The sequence below is a fragment of the Onychomys torridus genome, chromosome 12, assembly GCF_903995425.1.
Source record: "Onychomys torridus chromosome 12, mOncTor1.1, whole genome shotgun sequence".
Classification (NCBI taxonomy): Eukaryota; Metazoa; Chordata; class Mammalia; order Rodentia; family Cricetidae; genus Onychomys; species Onychomys torridus.
The window spans coordinates 18,693,608-18,709,688 of NC_050454.1; the positions used below are offsets into that span (position 1 = coordinate 18,693,608).

The 16,081-nt window shown below is 45.9% G+C and overlaps 1 protein-coding gene across 4 annotated transcripts in view; it reads left to right on the plus strand.

Annotated features, from left to right (window-relative positions):
• The first annotated feature begins 1,705 nt into the window (after positions 1-1,705).
• B4galt4 (beta-1,4-galactosyltransferase 4) overlaps positions 1,706-16,081 on the plus strand; it is a 30,952-nt gene continuing 16,576 nt past the window's right edge. Inside the window, exons 1-4 of one of the 4 annotated variants that reach the window (XM_036203854.1) lie at positions 1,706-2,052; positions 9,133-9,201; positions 12,199-12,595; positions 15,293-15,525. In XM_036203854.1, the coding sequence (XP_036059747.1) occupies positions 12,343-12,595; positions 15,293-15,525 (486 nt within the window). In that variant the 5' untranslated portion in view covers positions 1,706-2,052; positions 9,133-9,201; positions 12,199-12,342. Of the gene's footprint in view, positions 2,053-2,072; positions 2,120-2,146; positions 2,444-9,132; positions 9,202-12,198; positions 12,596-15,292; positions 15,526-16,081 lie in introns of those variants that run through there. The other 3 variants (XM_036203851.1, XM_036203852.1, XM_036203853.1) reach the window with 3 other exon arrangements.

A 16,081-nucleotide genomic window follows, 5' to 3' on the forward strand; every position in this document is an offset into this window, starting at 1 on the left:
ATGTACTCTTATGTGTTACAGTCTATCATTGAGAGAAGCCAAGGCAGAGACCATGGCAGAGACCATGAAGGGACTCTGTTGGCTGGCTTGCTCACTTTACTTTCTCAGATAGCCCAGGACCACCTTCCCAGGGGTTACACCAATTTACTGTGTGGTGGCCCTCCCACATGAAGCAGTAATCGGGAAAATGAATCCACAGACCCACAGGCTGGTCTGATGGAGGCCATTCCTCACTTGAAGTTCCATCTTCCCAGATGTGTAGTGGGTAGCCATTCCAGCTTTGACCTGGAGGTATCACCCACATTGAGGCTTCTGTAACTGTCACGCCTACAAGGTGGGGCTGAGAGAGGACCCTGAAGACCCGAGATCCGAATGGGCCAGCTCTCTTGGTTCCTGGACCCTGGACGCTGGAGGTAGACCTAGCGGAGTTCTGCAGAGAACACCGCCGGACTGTGCTACACCTTTCCCAGATCCTGTAACCTATCCCTTCATTTGTAAGTTACCCCACAAAATAAACCTCTCTTTTAACTATGTGGAGTGGCCTTAATAATTTCACCAATGACTCTAGTTTATGTCAAGTTGACAAAAACTAAATGGTGTAATGATTTTAAAAGGATTTTGGACTCAAGGTGTGCTTGTGTCTCGGAGAGGCTGGGAGTGGTGATGATAATGTGTAGTTGGGTGGTAGTTTGTCTCAGGGAGTCCAGGCCTTGGTTCCTGTCCTTAGCAGTCCTCTACAGTGAGTTTCCACTGCTTCTGCCCAGATCATAGCAGTCCTGGGAGCTCTCTAATGTTCTTCGGAGGCTTCCGCCTAACGCAGGAGGCTCAGGCTCCAGCATCTGTGTATCACTCCCGTGTCACAGTGATGTCTAGGACATGTATGTGATCCGAATGGCCTTAGACCGTTTAAAGCCCAGGGCCTCAGGGCTACTTCACAGTCTGCTCCTTGAGAGCCGTGGTTCTCAGCCTTTCCTAACGCTGCCACCCTTTAATGCCGTCCCTCATGTGGTGGTGACCCCCATAAAATTATTTTGTTGCTATTCCATAACTGTCATTTTTGCTACTGTTATGGATTGCAATGTAAATAGCCGATAGGCAGGATATCTGATATGCGACCCCTGTGAAAGCGTCGCGACCCGCAGGTTGAGAATCGCTGCTTTAGAGGGACATGGTTTTCATATAATTTTTTCTGAGAGCTGGTAGCATGTGGTCTGCTGTCCTGTGTGCCTAAGTAGGACCCACCATTATTTTTCAAACAAATTTTTAGTGTAAACATCAGTCTGTCTTCAATTTGGTACAATGCATGGCTGAGAAGGCTGCAACCTGTCAGGACTTTGTGACATGGGAGTTGCTAAGTGTATGTTCAACCCTTGGCCCAGATTAGTTATGAATTCAGCCCAACATAAAATTGTAAACTTACTTAAAACGTTATGAAGGGTGAAGGTTGGTTTGTTTGTTTTGTTTTGTTTCTTTTTCTTTTTCTTTCTGGTACTCGATTTCAGGGTTCTCGAGCGCGAACTTTGTGGATGACAATGTCGCCTGGTAATGTCACGCAAAATAAACTCGTAACTGCGGACCTCTGGATTCTAGGATGTGGCCTTAGGCCACTCTTCACTCAGCGAAGTTGCCCAGGGAAGCGAAAGGGTTGCACATTCCTGCGAGTCCAAAGCGTCATTTTCCTGCTGTGTAAAGCAGCGGGTGTCAGTCTCTTTTCCAGGTTCCGGTGACGTCCCCGGGGATGCGATCTGAGAAGCGCCAAGGGCCTAGCTCGCTAATGGCAATAAGATTTGTGATCCCCCAAAAGGCTGAGCTGTGCATCCCTTCTTTTTCTCAAGCCACCCCCCGGCAGCGCGTTGATGGGGCTGGCCTGGCCGGTCGGTGGCGCCAAGTCCCGGGAGAAGCAGGCAGACCCGCCCCCGCTGGCATCTCACTCCGAGGCGGAGCCGGGCCTCTAGGGCCGCCTCCTGGCCGCGCAGTCCAGGAGGGAGATCCTCGGGGCTACTCCTCACCACCTCCCCTTCCCCGGGCGGCCTCACGGTGGCCGCGTCCGGGGTGAGTACCAGGGGCTGGAGCTCCGCGGCTGCGCGCTCCGAGCGATGCTCGCTGGGCTGCGGGCCGGGTGGGTCCACGGGATGGGGCCGGGCGGGTTCGGAGTCGGCGCGGTCAGGCCTCGATGCGGCTGTGCAGCCAGGCGAGCGGCCGGCGGGGCTGGGGGACCCGCAGAGACCCACCGCGGCCGGGGCTCCCGCTCGGGGTCGGGCTCCGGCTCCTGCTCCGGCAGGGCCGGGGAGATGTTGCGCGCCGATGGGGAGATGCAAGGCGCATCCGCAGCATCCCGCGAGCCGGTGCTGGCCCAGGCTCCTTCACCAGGAAAAGGCCCATCCTTGTGGGTCCGGGCTGGACAAGGTTTCACCTGGGGAGACAGCTCAGTGGAGCTGCACAGGTGAGGGCCCGGTGAGTGCTGAGCGTCCTCAGCAGGAGGTAGTCACAGGGGATTTGGAGGACTTGAGATACACCTGCTGGAGGTCGGGCATCTGATCCCTTTAGGGTCTGTGGATCCGTATCTCTTGATGGTCTAGCTTTTCCTAGATAAAGGTGATTAACTCTTGGTTTGGGGTTCGGGTGTTGAAGGGTGTGGGTGATAAAGACCTAGCGAAGGCCTTTGGGGCCGGTAACCTTAAGATTCTGAGGGCGCTTGTGGTTGCAAAGTGTGGACAGCTGCCCTGGTTCTGACTGGTCTCCCCACTGGTCTGGTGATGAGAGGGCAGAAAGAAGGGAATTTGAGAGCTGAGAAAAGGCCTCTCTGTCTCATTTTAGAAACAATTCTCGCTCTCGCTCTCTGGCTCTCTCTGTAAGAAACTCAAGAAATCTCAGGTTGAGCAAGTGAAATTCAAGGTAGTGTGGAAAGCTGTTCCAGTACCCTGCCAGAGAGTGACGGAACCTGTCTCCAGGGAAGGAGACAATGCTTTGTTGGTTGGTTTTCTTTTCTTCTTCTTCTTTTTTTAAAAGTTAAAGAACAGGCTTGGGCACTGTGGACACTGAAAACTCCCATGAGGTAGCACAAACGTTTGTGTCCCAGACCGCATTTGAGAGAGGTCCACAGTTTAAAAACAATCTCAAAGAGAATTGCTGACCATGCTGAACTGTTTGAGGAAGAATAGGTAGGTAGGGCCCTAACTGCGTCTCCGTTTATTACATTTTATGTGCCACTTGATGTAAGTATTTAGTACCTTTTCTAAGCTGGGCTAGTTATAGTGTGTGCTTTATCTGGAGATTCGTCCAAATGCCGTGGGAACCAACCACCAAATCTCTCCTTGAAGACCTTTTATCCACAGTGGGGACATCCGAAGCAACTCAGTCCTGGCCTGGGCTCACAATTACAGTCCAGAGTGGCCTGGGACTTGGGGGCAATTCTTCCGCTCCAGTCTTCTCAGTGCTGGTATTATAGCCGTGAACCACAGGTGACTCCTGGCTAGTCCTAGTCTTTTTTCTTTTCTTTTCTTTTCTTTTTTTTTTTTTTCCATCAGTGAACAATGGTATGTGTCAGAATTATCCAGGTTCCTGTTTAAAATACAAATTTCTTGGCTCCGCCCCAGACCATTAAAACAAAACCTTTGGGTGTGGACCCAGGAATAGGTATTTTAAGAAGAGTTCACAGGGTCACGGTTCTCTGGCTAGTGTGGAAGTTCACTGACAGCCTGTGTGTGTGTGTGTGTGTGTGTGTGTGTGTGTGTGTGTGTGTGTGTATAGATGGGTGCTGTGGGATGTCTTTCTGTATGCAGTGAATATGTATTGCTCTGATTGGTTGATAAATAAAGCTGCTGTTTGGTCAATGGTGAGGCAGAATAAAGTTAGGCGGTACATTCCAACTGGAGAGAGAGAGAGAGAGAGAGAGAGAGAGAGAGAGAGAGAGAAACCTCTGAGTCCTCACCCACAAGGGTCTCAGCTGAACTGCTTTAGTTCCTGTTTCCTCATGCCTTATATACCTTTCTCTGTCCTGCTGTAACTCCTGGGATTAAATATATATTGGCTATAATAATAGCATTTTAAAATTTTAGAATATTTTAATAGACAATTAGTTACTTTTACCAGAAAGCAACAACATTGTTTCTGGTAATGAGCCACCCCCAAGCCTGAATTAGAAACTTTCTCAAATTTGTCTCAGTGACTATTCCTACTATTTTGTAAAGGCAGAAGAAGTCATACACACATATATGTGTTGCAGAATTTGGATTGTGTTTTATGACATTTTTATGTTTTTTTTTTTTCTGCTTGTCTATGGTGAGCTCTTCTGCCATAGTTAGTGTCTTTTAAACACCCACTATGGGGTGTGTATGCTTATGTGCACCCTTATGTGCACACGAGGAGGCCAAGGGACAGCCACTTGTGTCATGGGTTAAAAGCCTGTGTCAGCATGCCTAGCTCTTTTAGGTGGATTCTATGGGCCAACATTGGGTTCTAATATGGTAAGCACTTTACTGACTGAACTCCAGTCTCTTATATACTCTTTGAATAAAAGCATATGTTCTAAGATTTACTCTGTCAATCAAATCAGGCTCCTGTTATTAACTTTTAGGTTCATTTCAAGATTTTGATATTTTAGCAATGCTGATATCAGTACCACAATCTCCTCTGATCGTACACTCAATGATGGAATGAAGAGTTTTATGTATAGCAAAATGCATTTTAAACATCCCATTTTCACATATCTTCTTACTGTTTTTCCTCACCAGAAGGAAAACTGAGGTATCTCAGGGTTCTCTTTCATCCCAGATCCATTCTGTTTCACTGGATCTCAGACGTCATTTTGTGTACGAGTCACCTCTTGTGTACGTTTCAGTCCAGCTCTCAGATGGAGCTGTTTGGATCTGTCAGTTCTGCAGAGGAATTTGGAAATCTGCCATTTTCTACACCCCCTCTAGAGAGCCACCAAAGCACATTTGGACCCACAGATGAGAAATGCTTTTAAATGGCAGATACACTCAGAGAATCCAGATTACTCACCTGAAAACATTCACACACTTGATAAGAAGTTGAACTATCACTTTGAGACCTCAGAGGCCTGCTTCCCCCCCCCCCCACCCCCCACAAATTATCCCAGAGCTTCTCAGCTCTTAGGTCCACAGGTAGACCTGACCTATAAGGACTGCAGAAGGTGGACTTATTTTTTTTATTTTTTAATTTATTCTTCTTTCATACAATACATCCCTACCAAAGTTTCCCCTCTTTTCTCTCCTCCCAGTTCCTTCCCCATCTCCCCTCTTCCCCAAATCAACTCCTCCTGTTTCTCTTTAAAGAAAAAAAAAACAACAACCCAAAAAACAAAACAAAACAAACAAATCCAAACAGGCCTCCCGAGGATATCCACCCAACATGGCCTAACAAGTTACAATAGGAATGGGCACAAACCCTCATATCACAGCTGGACCTGCAACCCAGTAGGAGGAAAAGAACCCCAAGTGCAGGGAAAAGAGTCACCCCCCCCCACTCCCATTGTTAGGAGTCCCAATAACACCAAGCTACACAACCGTAAGGTATATGCAGAGGTCCTGGCTCAGACCGATACAGGGTCCATGCTTGTCACTTCGGTTTCTGTGAGCCTTGCTTGGTTGATTCTGTGGCCCGTGTTCTCCTACAATCAGAAGGTGAACGTCTACAGACCCCACTGCAGAGTTCTCAGAGAGCTGGAAATGGCACAGAAAGACAGACTCAGTGAGCCTCTACTGAAAACTGCCAGCAGAAATTCCTGTGACTTCTGCAAACGTATATTACATAAAACAACTTCAGTCAGTTGCTAGTTGAGTTTACTTCATGTCTCCTGGCAACTTTGTTTATAAAATGGGTGTTGTGGAGCCACATACATGCCCTTGACAGGGGTAGTGGATCCTTGCCCCTTCTTCTTTCTCTTACTTTTTGCCTCCAAGGTAAGAACTTGTGCCCCCTACCATGATAGGTTGCCTCACCACAGCCCATAAACAACGAGGCCAATCGACCATGGGCTGAACTAGGTCCAAACTGTGAGCCAAAGTAGTTCTTTTCTAAGCCCATTATCTCAAGACTGTGCACTATTGGACAGAAAGTTAGGAGCAGCTCCCACAGTACAACTTGGGTTCACGGAAGGGCTGAGCTGAGTGGTAGAGGGAAGTGGTGGGTGTGATCCAGAGCTGCTTCAGAAAGGTGCTAAGGTGAGCCTTTTCCATTGTTAAAGTTCTAAGATGATACTTTGTATCTGTTTAATCCCTTTTCTTCCTCCTTAATCTCTGTTTTCCACATTCTCTCTCTCTCTTCCCCCCTTTTTCCTCCCCCCCTCTCTCTTCCCCCTCTTTCCTTCTCTCTTTCTTCCCCATCTCTTCTTCCTCTCTCTTTCCCCCTCTTTCCTCCCCTCTCTTCCCCCTCCCTCCTTCTCCTCTGTCTCTCTTTTAAATATAATATCCCTTTCTTCAGTAGGCTTGAATTATGTTACATCCTTATTCATATAGTGTATCTTAGAAAGTTATGTGTTAGGTTGATTTGAGGCATCAGGAATACACAGAGTTAGAATCTTTTTGAGAACTGAGTTAATTGGAGCTGTACTCAGGTTCTGCTTTATGATTTTTTTTAAACATTTTATAATGCTTTAATTTTAGGTTGCTTAAAAGTTTTAAAATGCTAGAGAACATTCATCTAGCTTCTTCTAATAGAGTAACCTCTTTATATAGTCACGAGACCTCTTCTCAATACTATCTAGACTTCATTTCTCAACATTGTTGATGGCCTTTATTTGTCAGTACTATTAGCAGGTTTGCAAGGTGAGCAGGCATCACCTGGTGATGTGATAGCCTCTTTAAGATTATGGTAGTTCCTCTGTGTAGTTCCCACTTGTGGTTGGCACTTGACAGAGAGTCCTTGCAGCTAAGCAGAGCACAAAACTGTTCATCCTCAAGTTTTCTACAATAATTGTAATGTCCATTGATGAAACTGGCTAGAAGCATTGATGGCTGTAGTATTTGATTTTTTTTATTCCTGGCTCCTAAATTGGAAATTTCCTGCAAGAAAGAGCTACCTTTTGTCTCCTATCCCTTCATTATTATTATTATTATTATTATTATTATTATTATTTATTATTATTATTACATCACTTATATCAGTATACACTCATGGAAATTAATTGTATTCTGTGTGTTAAAATACAGGACAGAGCCGGGCAGTGGTGGCACACGCCTTTAATCCCAGCACTCAGGAGGCAGAGGCAGGTGGATCTCTGTGAGTTCGAGGCCAGCCTGGGCTGCCAAGTGAGTTCCAGGAAAGGCGCAAAGCTACACAGAGAAACCCTGTCTCGAAAAACCAAAAAAAACAAAAACAAAAACAAAAAACAAAAATCAAAAACCCCCCCAAACCCCCCAAAAACCAAAACAAAAAACCCAAGCCAAAACAAACAAACAAACAAAACCAAAAACTGACCAAACAAACAAACAAACAAAACCCCAAAACAGGACCACATTAAAAAATATTATTAAACGTTTCCAGTGTGGGAGTTGAAACGACTTAAATTTTAATACTTGTTTACTTATTTAGTGAGTGTGTGTGTTCGTGCAAGCCACCTCTGCACATGTGTGGAGGTCAGAGGACAACTTGTGGAGGTGGGTTCTATTCTTCTACTATGTGAGTTCTAGAGATCAAATTCAGGCTGGCAACCTTGGAGACAGGTGCCCTTATCTGAGAAGCCATCGTGCTGACCCCTACGTGGTAATGGTTGTTATGGTTTCTAGCCCATTCTTACCTCTAACGTGCCATAGGCATCAGGATAATGGGCACCCAGAAGCTCCCTAGGAGGATGTAATTGAGACCTAAGGAAGGTGGGAAAATATGTGTAGTAGTCAGTTCCTGGGAGCTCTGATGGAGTACCAGTCATCAGCTTTTCCTCTGTGCTGCCCCAGAGAGTCGCAAGCAGCAGAACCAAGTGTCCAGGGCTGCGTGCCCACTCACACACCCTGTCTATGGTACGTGTGGGTAGCCTCAGAGGTACTGAGATGCTGACGTTGGTGTTCACCAGCTGCTGAATGCCACCACATCCTTTCTGTCTGGTGTAATGAGAACACTTAGTGCATAAATGTGGTACCCACCATATCTGCTGTGGAGGCACGGAGAAGGTGTATTGCTAAGAGATCTCCTGAGAACGGATGTTTGTGCCACGTTGCTATTGGTTATAACTTCCTTATTAGATTATTTTTATTCTTTTGGAAAGTTTAAAAAACACAGACATAGAAAGACAAGGGGCCCTTAGGTCATATCACTTACCTAGCTCAATGCTTTACCAATCTTGTTTCATGTGTTACTCTTCTTTGGAGTGAGGAGGGGCCAGCATATTTGAAAACCAAGTTGCAGACATTTAAGGTCAGGGCAATACTTCCCTTTCTAGCCCGTGGGTGTCTTGAGCCTGTGCTTAAAAGTGGCAGGTGCTCAGAGCACAGTTTATGTGTCAGGGAAGAGAAAATAAAAACAAACTCTAGGGCAGATTTCTAGAAGGTAAAGGTGGATGAGAGGGTCGCCCTAAAATAGTTCTTTGATGTTGTCTGAATTTGCTTTCTGCAGATTGCTCTGTCATGTCCCATATCAGTGTCTTGATTAAACACGAGAATAGCTCTGGGAAGAGGGAGAGTCTCACAGTTACTTAAGGACTAGATCAAATAAGCCCCATGGTGCCTTCCCAAGCACCACCAGGGAGTCACCGGCCCTAGAGATAATTTCCTTTTGAAAAATCACCCTGTTTCTAATGATAAAATGATTATTCTAATGATATACTCATTAAGAGGAAAGTGGACATTATTGTTAAAAGTATGTGTACTTCAGCAATGTTATGGTTATTATTTTGGCTAATATTCTGATAACACATGAGTCACAGTGATAGAAGGCAAAGCTTGTAGCTCTGGGAATATGGCAGGTGTTTGGGTGTGCCTTCTCATTAAATTCTTACAACATCATTATGAAGTGAGCATTTTCTATCTCCCCAAGCTTTATATAAGCTAGGAAACTGTGGAGAGAGGTTGTCCCCAAGCCTCTGGTCACTTAGCTGACATGCAGAGAACGGGGTAGGTAGGAGATCCCTCTTGAGCACAGAGGGGTGTTTTAACCACTTTGTTCTTTTCCCCACAGAAACAAGTTTTAACCTTGAACTTTCTTCCGTATCATCAGTTTTATGGAAGACACTAAAGCTTATAAGGGGTAAGTTATTATTTTTACCTGGGCCAGATTTAGTCTCAAGAAGTGGGGGATTAGGATTGGAGGCCTAATTATTAAGCATTTGTCACACGCTTTGCTTTGAGGATAAGTGTCTTGTCTTTGAACAAATTCCATATATTGCAGTTCAGAAATATGCGTTTGTCATTATTTATAGCTCTTTATTTCTCAGAGTGCTTTAAAAATATTTTTAAGGCTGATGAGATGGCTCAGTGGTTAAGACTACCTATTTCTCTTCCAGAGGACTCACATTCAATTCCTAGCACCCACATCAGGCAGCTCACAGCTGCAGGGGACTTGATACTCGTTTCTGGTCTCTGTTGGCACCAGCACCCATACACATATACCCATACACGGACATATACGTAATTACAAAGACCATCTTAAAAAATTATTTAGCACAATTTTAGACTCACAGAAAAATTGAACAGAAGGCATGACGTTTTCAAACCTCACCCCACCCCCTGTAGATATTTACTTAGTGTGGTTTCTTCGAGTCAGGGTTTCTCTGTGTAGCCCTGGCTATCCTGAAGTTTGCTCTGAGACCAGGCTGACCTCAAACTCACAGAGATCCTCCTGCCTCTGCCTCTCAAGAGCTGGGATTAAATGCGTGTGCCAGCACCACCTGGCCTGGCTAGATTTTAAAATTAAGTCAAACCTCCCCACATCTTGTAAATGAGAGAGCTACATGTATGTGTGTGTGTTTTTTTTTTTTAAACAACTTTCCTGCTTCTTACACTGCATTCATTTTGTGATCTTAGGTTTCTTTAATTCATTGAGAATTTCCAGGCAGTGTTTCCATAACTAGCTTTTAGAAAAGCAGTGTTCAAAGGCCGTATTTACAAAAGACTCTTATAAAACATGATCACCAATCTTCACATTTAAGTTTCCCGAAAAGAAGTTCACAAGTCCACAAGAGGTTGTCTAGCTGGCCCAGAATCCTGATGGCTTCCTGCCAACTGAGAGGAAGAGAGCAGGCCTCCAGAGAGGCATTTGAACTAGTCCCAAGAGGGACAGGAAGATGCAGGAGAGTTAGAGGACCACGAGAGGCACCTGGATGTTTCAGTTGTGTGTATGGAGCCTATCCAGGCGTGAAGGAAGGAAATGAACTGTCCACATGAGGGATGTGGCTGATGAACGCAGGGACTTACACCCAGTTCCTCCCTTTGACCAGGTGTGTGGTCCTGGGCAGGTTAACTGGCCTTTGTGAGCTGGTTTAGTGGGTCAGGGTGCTTGCTGATGAGCCTGACACCCTAGTTTTACCCTTGGGGCCCACGTAATGAAATGCAAGAATGACAGTTCCCACAAGTTGTTCTCTAACCTCTGTGCCCAGCCCCATAGATAAATGTCATTATAAAAACAAGGAGACTAAAATTCTTCCAGAGAATGTTTGCCTGTTGTTCCCATTTTCCATATGTATTGAAGTCTTAGTTCCCAGTGTGATGGTGCTTAGAGGTGGGGCGCAAGTACCCCACTCCTTTGGGACATTTAGGTTAAGGTAAGGCCGTGAAGATACAGCCTTCATGTTGGGATTAATAGTCGTATAAAAAGAACAAGAGATATGCAATCCAGATTTTAATCTGTCTTTCTCTCTGTCTCTCTCTGTCTCCCTGTCTCTCTCTGTCTCTCTCTCTCTCTCTGTCTTTCCCTCCCTCTCTCTCTCTGTCTCTCTGTCTCTGTCTCCGTCTCGTCTCTGTCTCTGTCTCTGTCTCTGTCTCTCTCTGTGTGTGTGTGTGTGTGTGTGTGTGTGTGTGTGTGTGTACACATGTGTACCAAGGAAAAGCCATTGGGGATTTATCAATACGAGGGCCCCTAACTAGAGGCTGATCTGACTGGACTCCAATCTGAGATTGCCAGAGAGCCTCCAGAAGCGGGAGAACTGAAGTCATGGTATTTTCTTGTAATAGCCGAGCAGGGGTGAGGCCAAGGGACTGCAGTCCGTGACGCTGCCTAAGAAGAATAGGCCCACAAAGAACTCCAGGTCACCCTGCAGACGGGTCTCTTAGTGTACACAGGGGGCCATAGTTCCCATCAGGGAGAGCTCCAGCCAGCTCTGATGAGGACCTCAAGGCGGGTGGCACGCACAGTATTTTATGTATGGATGGATTTCCCTTTCCTTTCTTGTCACTGGTGAGTTAACACCTTGTGCTCAAGAGAGATCTCCTGCCCTGTTGGTTTGGCTATGAAAATTATCCCGAGTCTGGCTTTAGTACTCACTGCATTTCCCTTGATAAGATGTTTAGAATTTGAGGCATAATGTGACTTTGATGGTGCAGAGAGGACGTAGGGGTGTTGTTGTAAGCTGTGCTTACAGGTCCTCAGCAAGTATCCTTACCCTCTAGTGAATTTACCAGTATTGATGCTGGACCTTAAGTACCCCGAAAAGCTGCATTTTTGTTAATAACTAAGCATGGCTTCTCTTAGAGGCGAATTTATATTATCCCACCTCATGATATTGAAGTATGAAATCAGGACCCTTTATCACCTGTGAGAAACACCATTGATAGAGTGGTGGTCCAGGTGGCTGCCAGTACCTCTGCCCACTGGCCATCCCTGGGAGAGTGACGGTCACTATCTGGTGGCCGTGGTAGTGTGTGCCAGGAGGCTGGTCAGTACTTTATTTGCTAGTCTAGCCCTGTAGGAAGGTAGATGTTATCTAGGTAGGTATTATTTTACCCCCACTTTCCAGATAAGCAAAGTGAAGCTCAGTGGAGTGACTCATGGCTGATATATGGTGGAGCTGTGGTTTCTGTCTGAACCCAAGTCACTGATCTTTACTTGTTTTTCTCATAGATTATTGACCTCCTTTGTATGGGTCCCCTTGGTGTTTCTTGTCCCTGCCTCTGTTGGACTCTGCCCTGGGCTAGCATCTCCCTGAGACTGCGACTTGACTGGGATTGGGTTTCTAATATGTGCTGAGGTCTGTCATTTTAGGACAGGATTTCCACCCAAAACAACACATCCTTTGTGATTGCCTTTCAGTGGTTTCTGGACCAGAACTGCTGGGCAATGGCAATCATTGCTCCTAAGTTGTCGTTACCTTCTTAGTCAGATTGGAAAAGTCTGATTGGAAACTTCTTCACTCCAGCTGAAGCGGAGATACGCATTGCTCACAAAATAAGAGACATGGGCTGTAAGCCACCATACCACCTCTCCTATAGATTACGATTATTTCTGCTCTTTACCCTGTGCCTGACTGTGGTTGGATGGGCCACAAGCAACTACTTTGTGGGTCCTATTCAAGTGATCCCCAAGGCAAAGATCTTCATAGCTAATTTCCACAAGGTACTACCTTTGGGGAAGGAAGAAACTCTGGCCCATGATGTAACCATGAAAAAAGCAGAACTTGGTGACTGCCCTTCTGTGTCTCCAAACCTCAGTAAGTATTTGCTGTTTTTGTTTTGTACTACAAAAAATGATTTAACAGATGTGCAGAGAAGTACAAAAATCAGGAGAATACAGCCTAATGAATTTTCACAAAATGAATATACCTTGGAGTCAGCATGCCAGTTAAGGAATGGTGTCTCCTAAGAATTTTGTAGGGCCCATATTTTTTTCATTCCATATCCTGACTTTAGGATTCTCTGGTCTTTGAACCTGACACTGGCAGCATATGCTGTGACTCAAAATTATGTTCAGTGGCTACTTTGTTTATTCTCATCAATATACAGTTCAATCCATCATTTGAGTGAACATAATTTTGTCATCCATACTACATTAGGTCAACTGATCTGGACTTAATGGTTCTGTTCCATGTGTTTCTCATTTTCTTTCTAAGACAGTGGACTGCCTGGGCATGGTCTCCTGGATTAGTGATGGAAGATGCAAGCACGGGCAGTCTTTCATTTGTGTCTTATCTGTTAGTGTTCCTTTGGCCAAAGGAGTCAAGAGATAAGACTAAGTTCTTCAGCGTTGTTTTAGGCTTATTTCTTCAGGATCTTGTATGTTTTGATTTCTTGTCTTTCAGCATCAGTGAACAATACACTGGTTTTAGTGGACATGGTATATTGGAAAGAAAAAAAAATTCACATATATTGATTCTTCAGAGCATCAGAGGGCTCAGACTTTCCCAGAAAGCCCTTTAAGCCCTGTCATGTATTGATCCCTGCTGTCCATATATATATATGGAGAGATTGAGAATCTTTTTTTTTTTTTTTTTTTTTAGATTTATTTATTTATTATGTACACAGAAGAGGGCACCAGATCTCATTACAGATGGTTGTGAGCCACCATGTGGGTGCTGGGAATTGAACTCGACCTCTGGAAGAGCAGTCAGTACTCTTAACCTCTGAGCCATCTCTCCAGCCCCCCTGCTTTTTAAAATGGTTGCTGCCTTTTAAGCCACAGCTGTCAGAATCAGCAACTGCAACTCCGCCACTGCCAGCAGCAGTTAGGCTGCAAGGGCCATAGCCCAGAGGGAAATCTGTTCCCTCATGCTCCAACTCTCACAAAGCTATGAAGGGAACTTAACTAAACCTCTGTCCCCCTAAAGAACTCAAGATTCAAAAGTTAAGGTGGAATTCTGCTCTTCAGAGAGACTGAATAGCAAGTAGCTCACCTCCTCTCCTTGCTCCAAAAAGCCCTCATACTTCTTGTCCCTCTTTATAAACCGCTTTTCACCTGGCTCCTCCCTACCTCTTCCTGTCAGCTAGTTGCTGACTCAGCCTCCTGAACGCAGATGAATTTTATTTCATCAAACACATCTTTGCATCATGAAACAAACGTTCCAGAGCATAAGCAAAAATAACACACCTTGAAATAACATTCTACAGCAGGTCCCGTTTTCCTCAATCCATGCCTGTCTAGTGGGTTCCTATGCAATCATCTGAAACTCAGCTTAGATCTTTTTCCTCTTCTAGGAAGTTCTCAGGGATTGCCCCAGCACCAGCCCCAGTGGGAGCCCCAGGAAATCTCAGCTCCTTGTGTGCTACACCTGCTGTGCTGGTCACAGTGTGGTGCTCATCTGTTTGTGTTTCTTTGGAGAGACAATAAGCAAGCAGTATGTAGACTGGGTGCCCTGTTCTAACTGCATAGTCCAGCTGCTCTCCCAGATAGGCATCTGTGGCTCCCTGTGTACACTAAGAGAATGGTCTGTTGGGTGGCCTGGGGCTCTTTGCAGATCTGTTCCTAACCTGATGTGGAAACTGCAGTCTATCTTAGTATGCCTCAAGCTGTTGAGAGAGGCCACAGGTACAGCATGTAAGCAGCTTGTGAATTTAAAGCCTGTTCTGTTTATGTGGGGTCTCAAAGTGGGTGTAAGGTACTGGGAAGGTTATCTTAGTTCCTAAGCAGAATGCTGCCTCTTCCCTTACTGGTCAGGGTAGCCTTTGTATTCAGGTCAGAAAATGGGGATTCGTTGCTTCAGTGTGCTATTTGAAACCTTGCCTAGGATTGATTACCATGGACAGTCTTGAGTTTCACTGGCAGATGCTGTGTTAGCTGGAAATGTCTACCCTAGTAGCATTATGGGAGAGGAGTTGCAGAGTATAGGTAGTTGTTACCCTGGCTAGGGAGTAAGGTGGGCTTCGGCTCCTTCCTAGTGCCTTGCCTGCAAGAAGCTAAGCATGAGGGGTGTAGGGCAGAAGTAGGAGAAGGGCCCTGTGCAGGAACTGAGTCTATAGAGTGGTCTTGGCTTTTATTTTTTATTTTTTGGAGCTGAGGATCGAACCCAGGGTCTTGTGCTTGCTAGGCAAGTGCTCTGCCACTGAGCTAAATCCCCAACCCTTGGGCTTGGCTTCTATATTTTACCCTTCTTTTGGTGGAAGAGTTACTCAGTCTTTGCTGATCTCTAGTGAGCAGTGAGGTGGCAGGCACACCTCATTCAGAAATGGATCATAGAGCCAGAGTTGATTGCCCAGGCACAGGCAATGCTCTCAAACACCAGTTATGTGCTTTGTCACCAGGCTGGCATTGTCGTACCATTCTGTGTACAGTTCATGACTAAATGAGACTCCTATGGTGCCCACAGTGCCCACCAGGTTGAGGGCCAACCAAGCCTTCATCGGAATCAGTTGTGTAAGCCCCAGAGCTTTGTGCCACAGCCCCTCTTACGACATGCGTCCTGTGTTGATTGCAGGAGGCCAGAGCAAGCTCATTTTTAAGCCAGACCTCACTTTGGAGGAAGTGCAGGCCAAAAACCCCAAAGTGTCCGGAGGCCGGTATCACCCTGAGGAATGCAAGGCTCTGCAGCGGGTGGCCGTCCTCATCCCCCACCGGCACAGAGAGAAGCACCTGATATACCTGCTGGAACACCTGCACCCCTTCCTGCAGAGGCAACAGCTGGACTATGGCATCTATATCATCCACCAGGTGAGCGTGGGGCTTTCCTGGCCCCCGTACTCCTCCTCGGAGGCAGCAGCATGTCTGTCTGTCTGTCTTGGGTGAAAGGATTATCATCAAGAGGAAAGTTTTCTTTCTTCAGAGAGGAGAGGAAATTCTGATCCTGAATGTGGAGTCATGGACCAAGCTCCGTGTGAAATGTTACTATCCTAAAATGGGTCCTGGGCGGAAGCCTGGTTTGTTTGTTTTTGGTTTTTTTTGCAAGCCTTCCCACGTTAACCAGCACTTGCCCATGCACACCACTGAGCTTTCCTGCCTCTCTTGTTTCTCCTGGGTTGGACTCTTGCCTGTTGTTTTTGAGTGCGGCTGTGCAGGAGAGATCTCAGGGATTTTGTGGAGTGCCAAGTGGTACAGCCAGCCAGCCAGTTCTGTGGCTTTCTAATCACCCTGGCCTTTAACTCCACCACTATTTGTAATGTTAAACAGGCGAGGTTTATTTTTCACTTTCCTGACTCACTCATTTGGCTTCCAGAAGCAGTTAGTAGGAACAGCATGTAACCAACAGTAGGTAGGCTGCCTTGGGGGA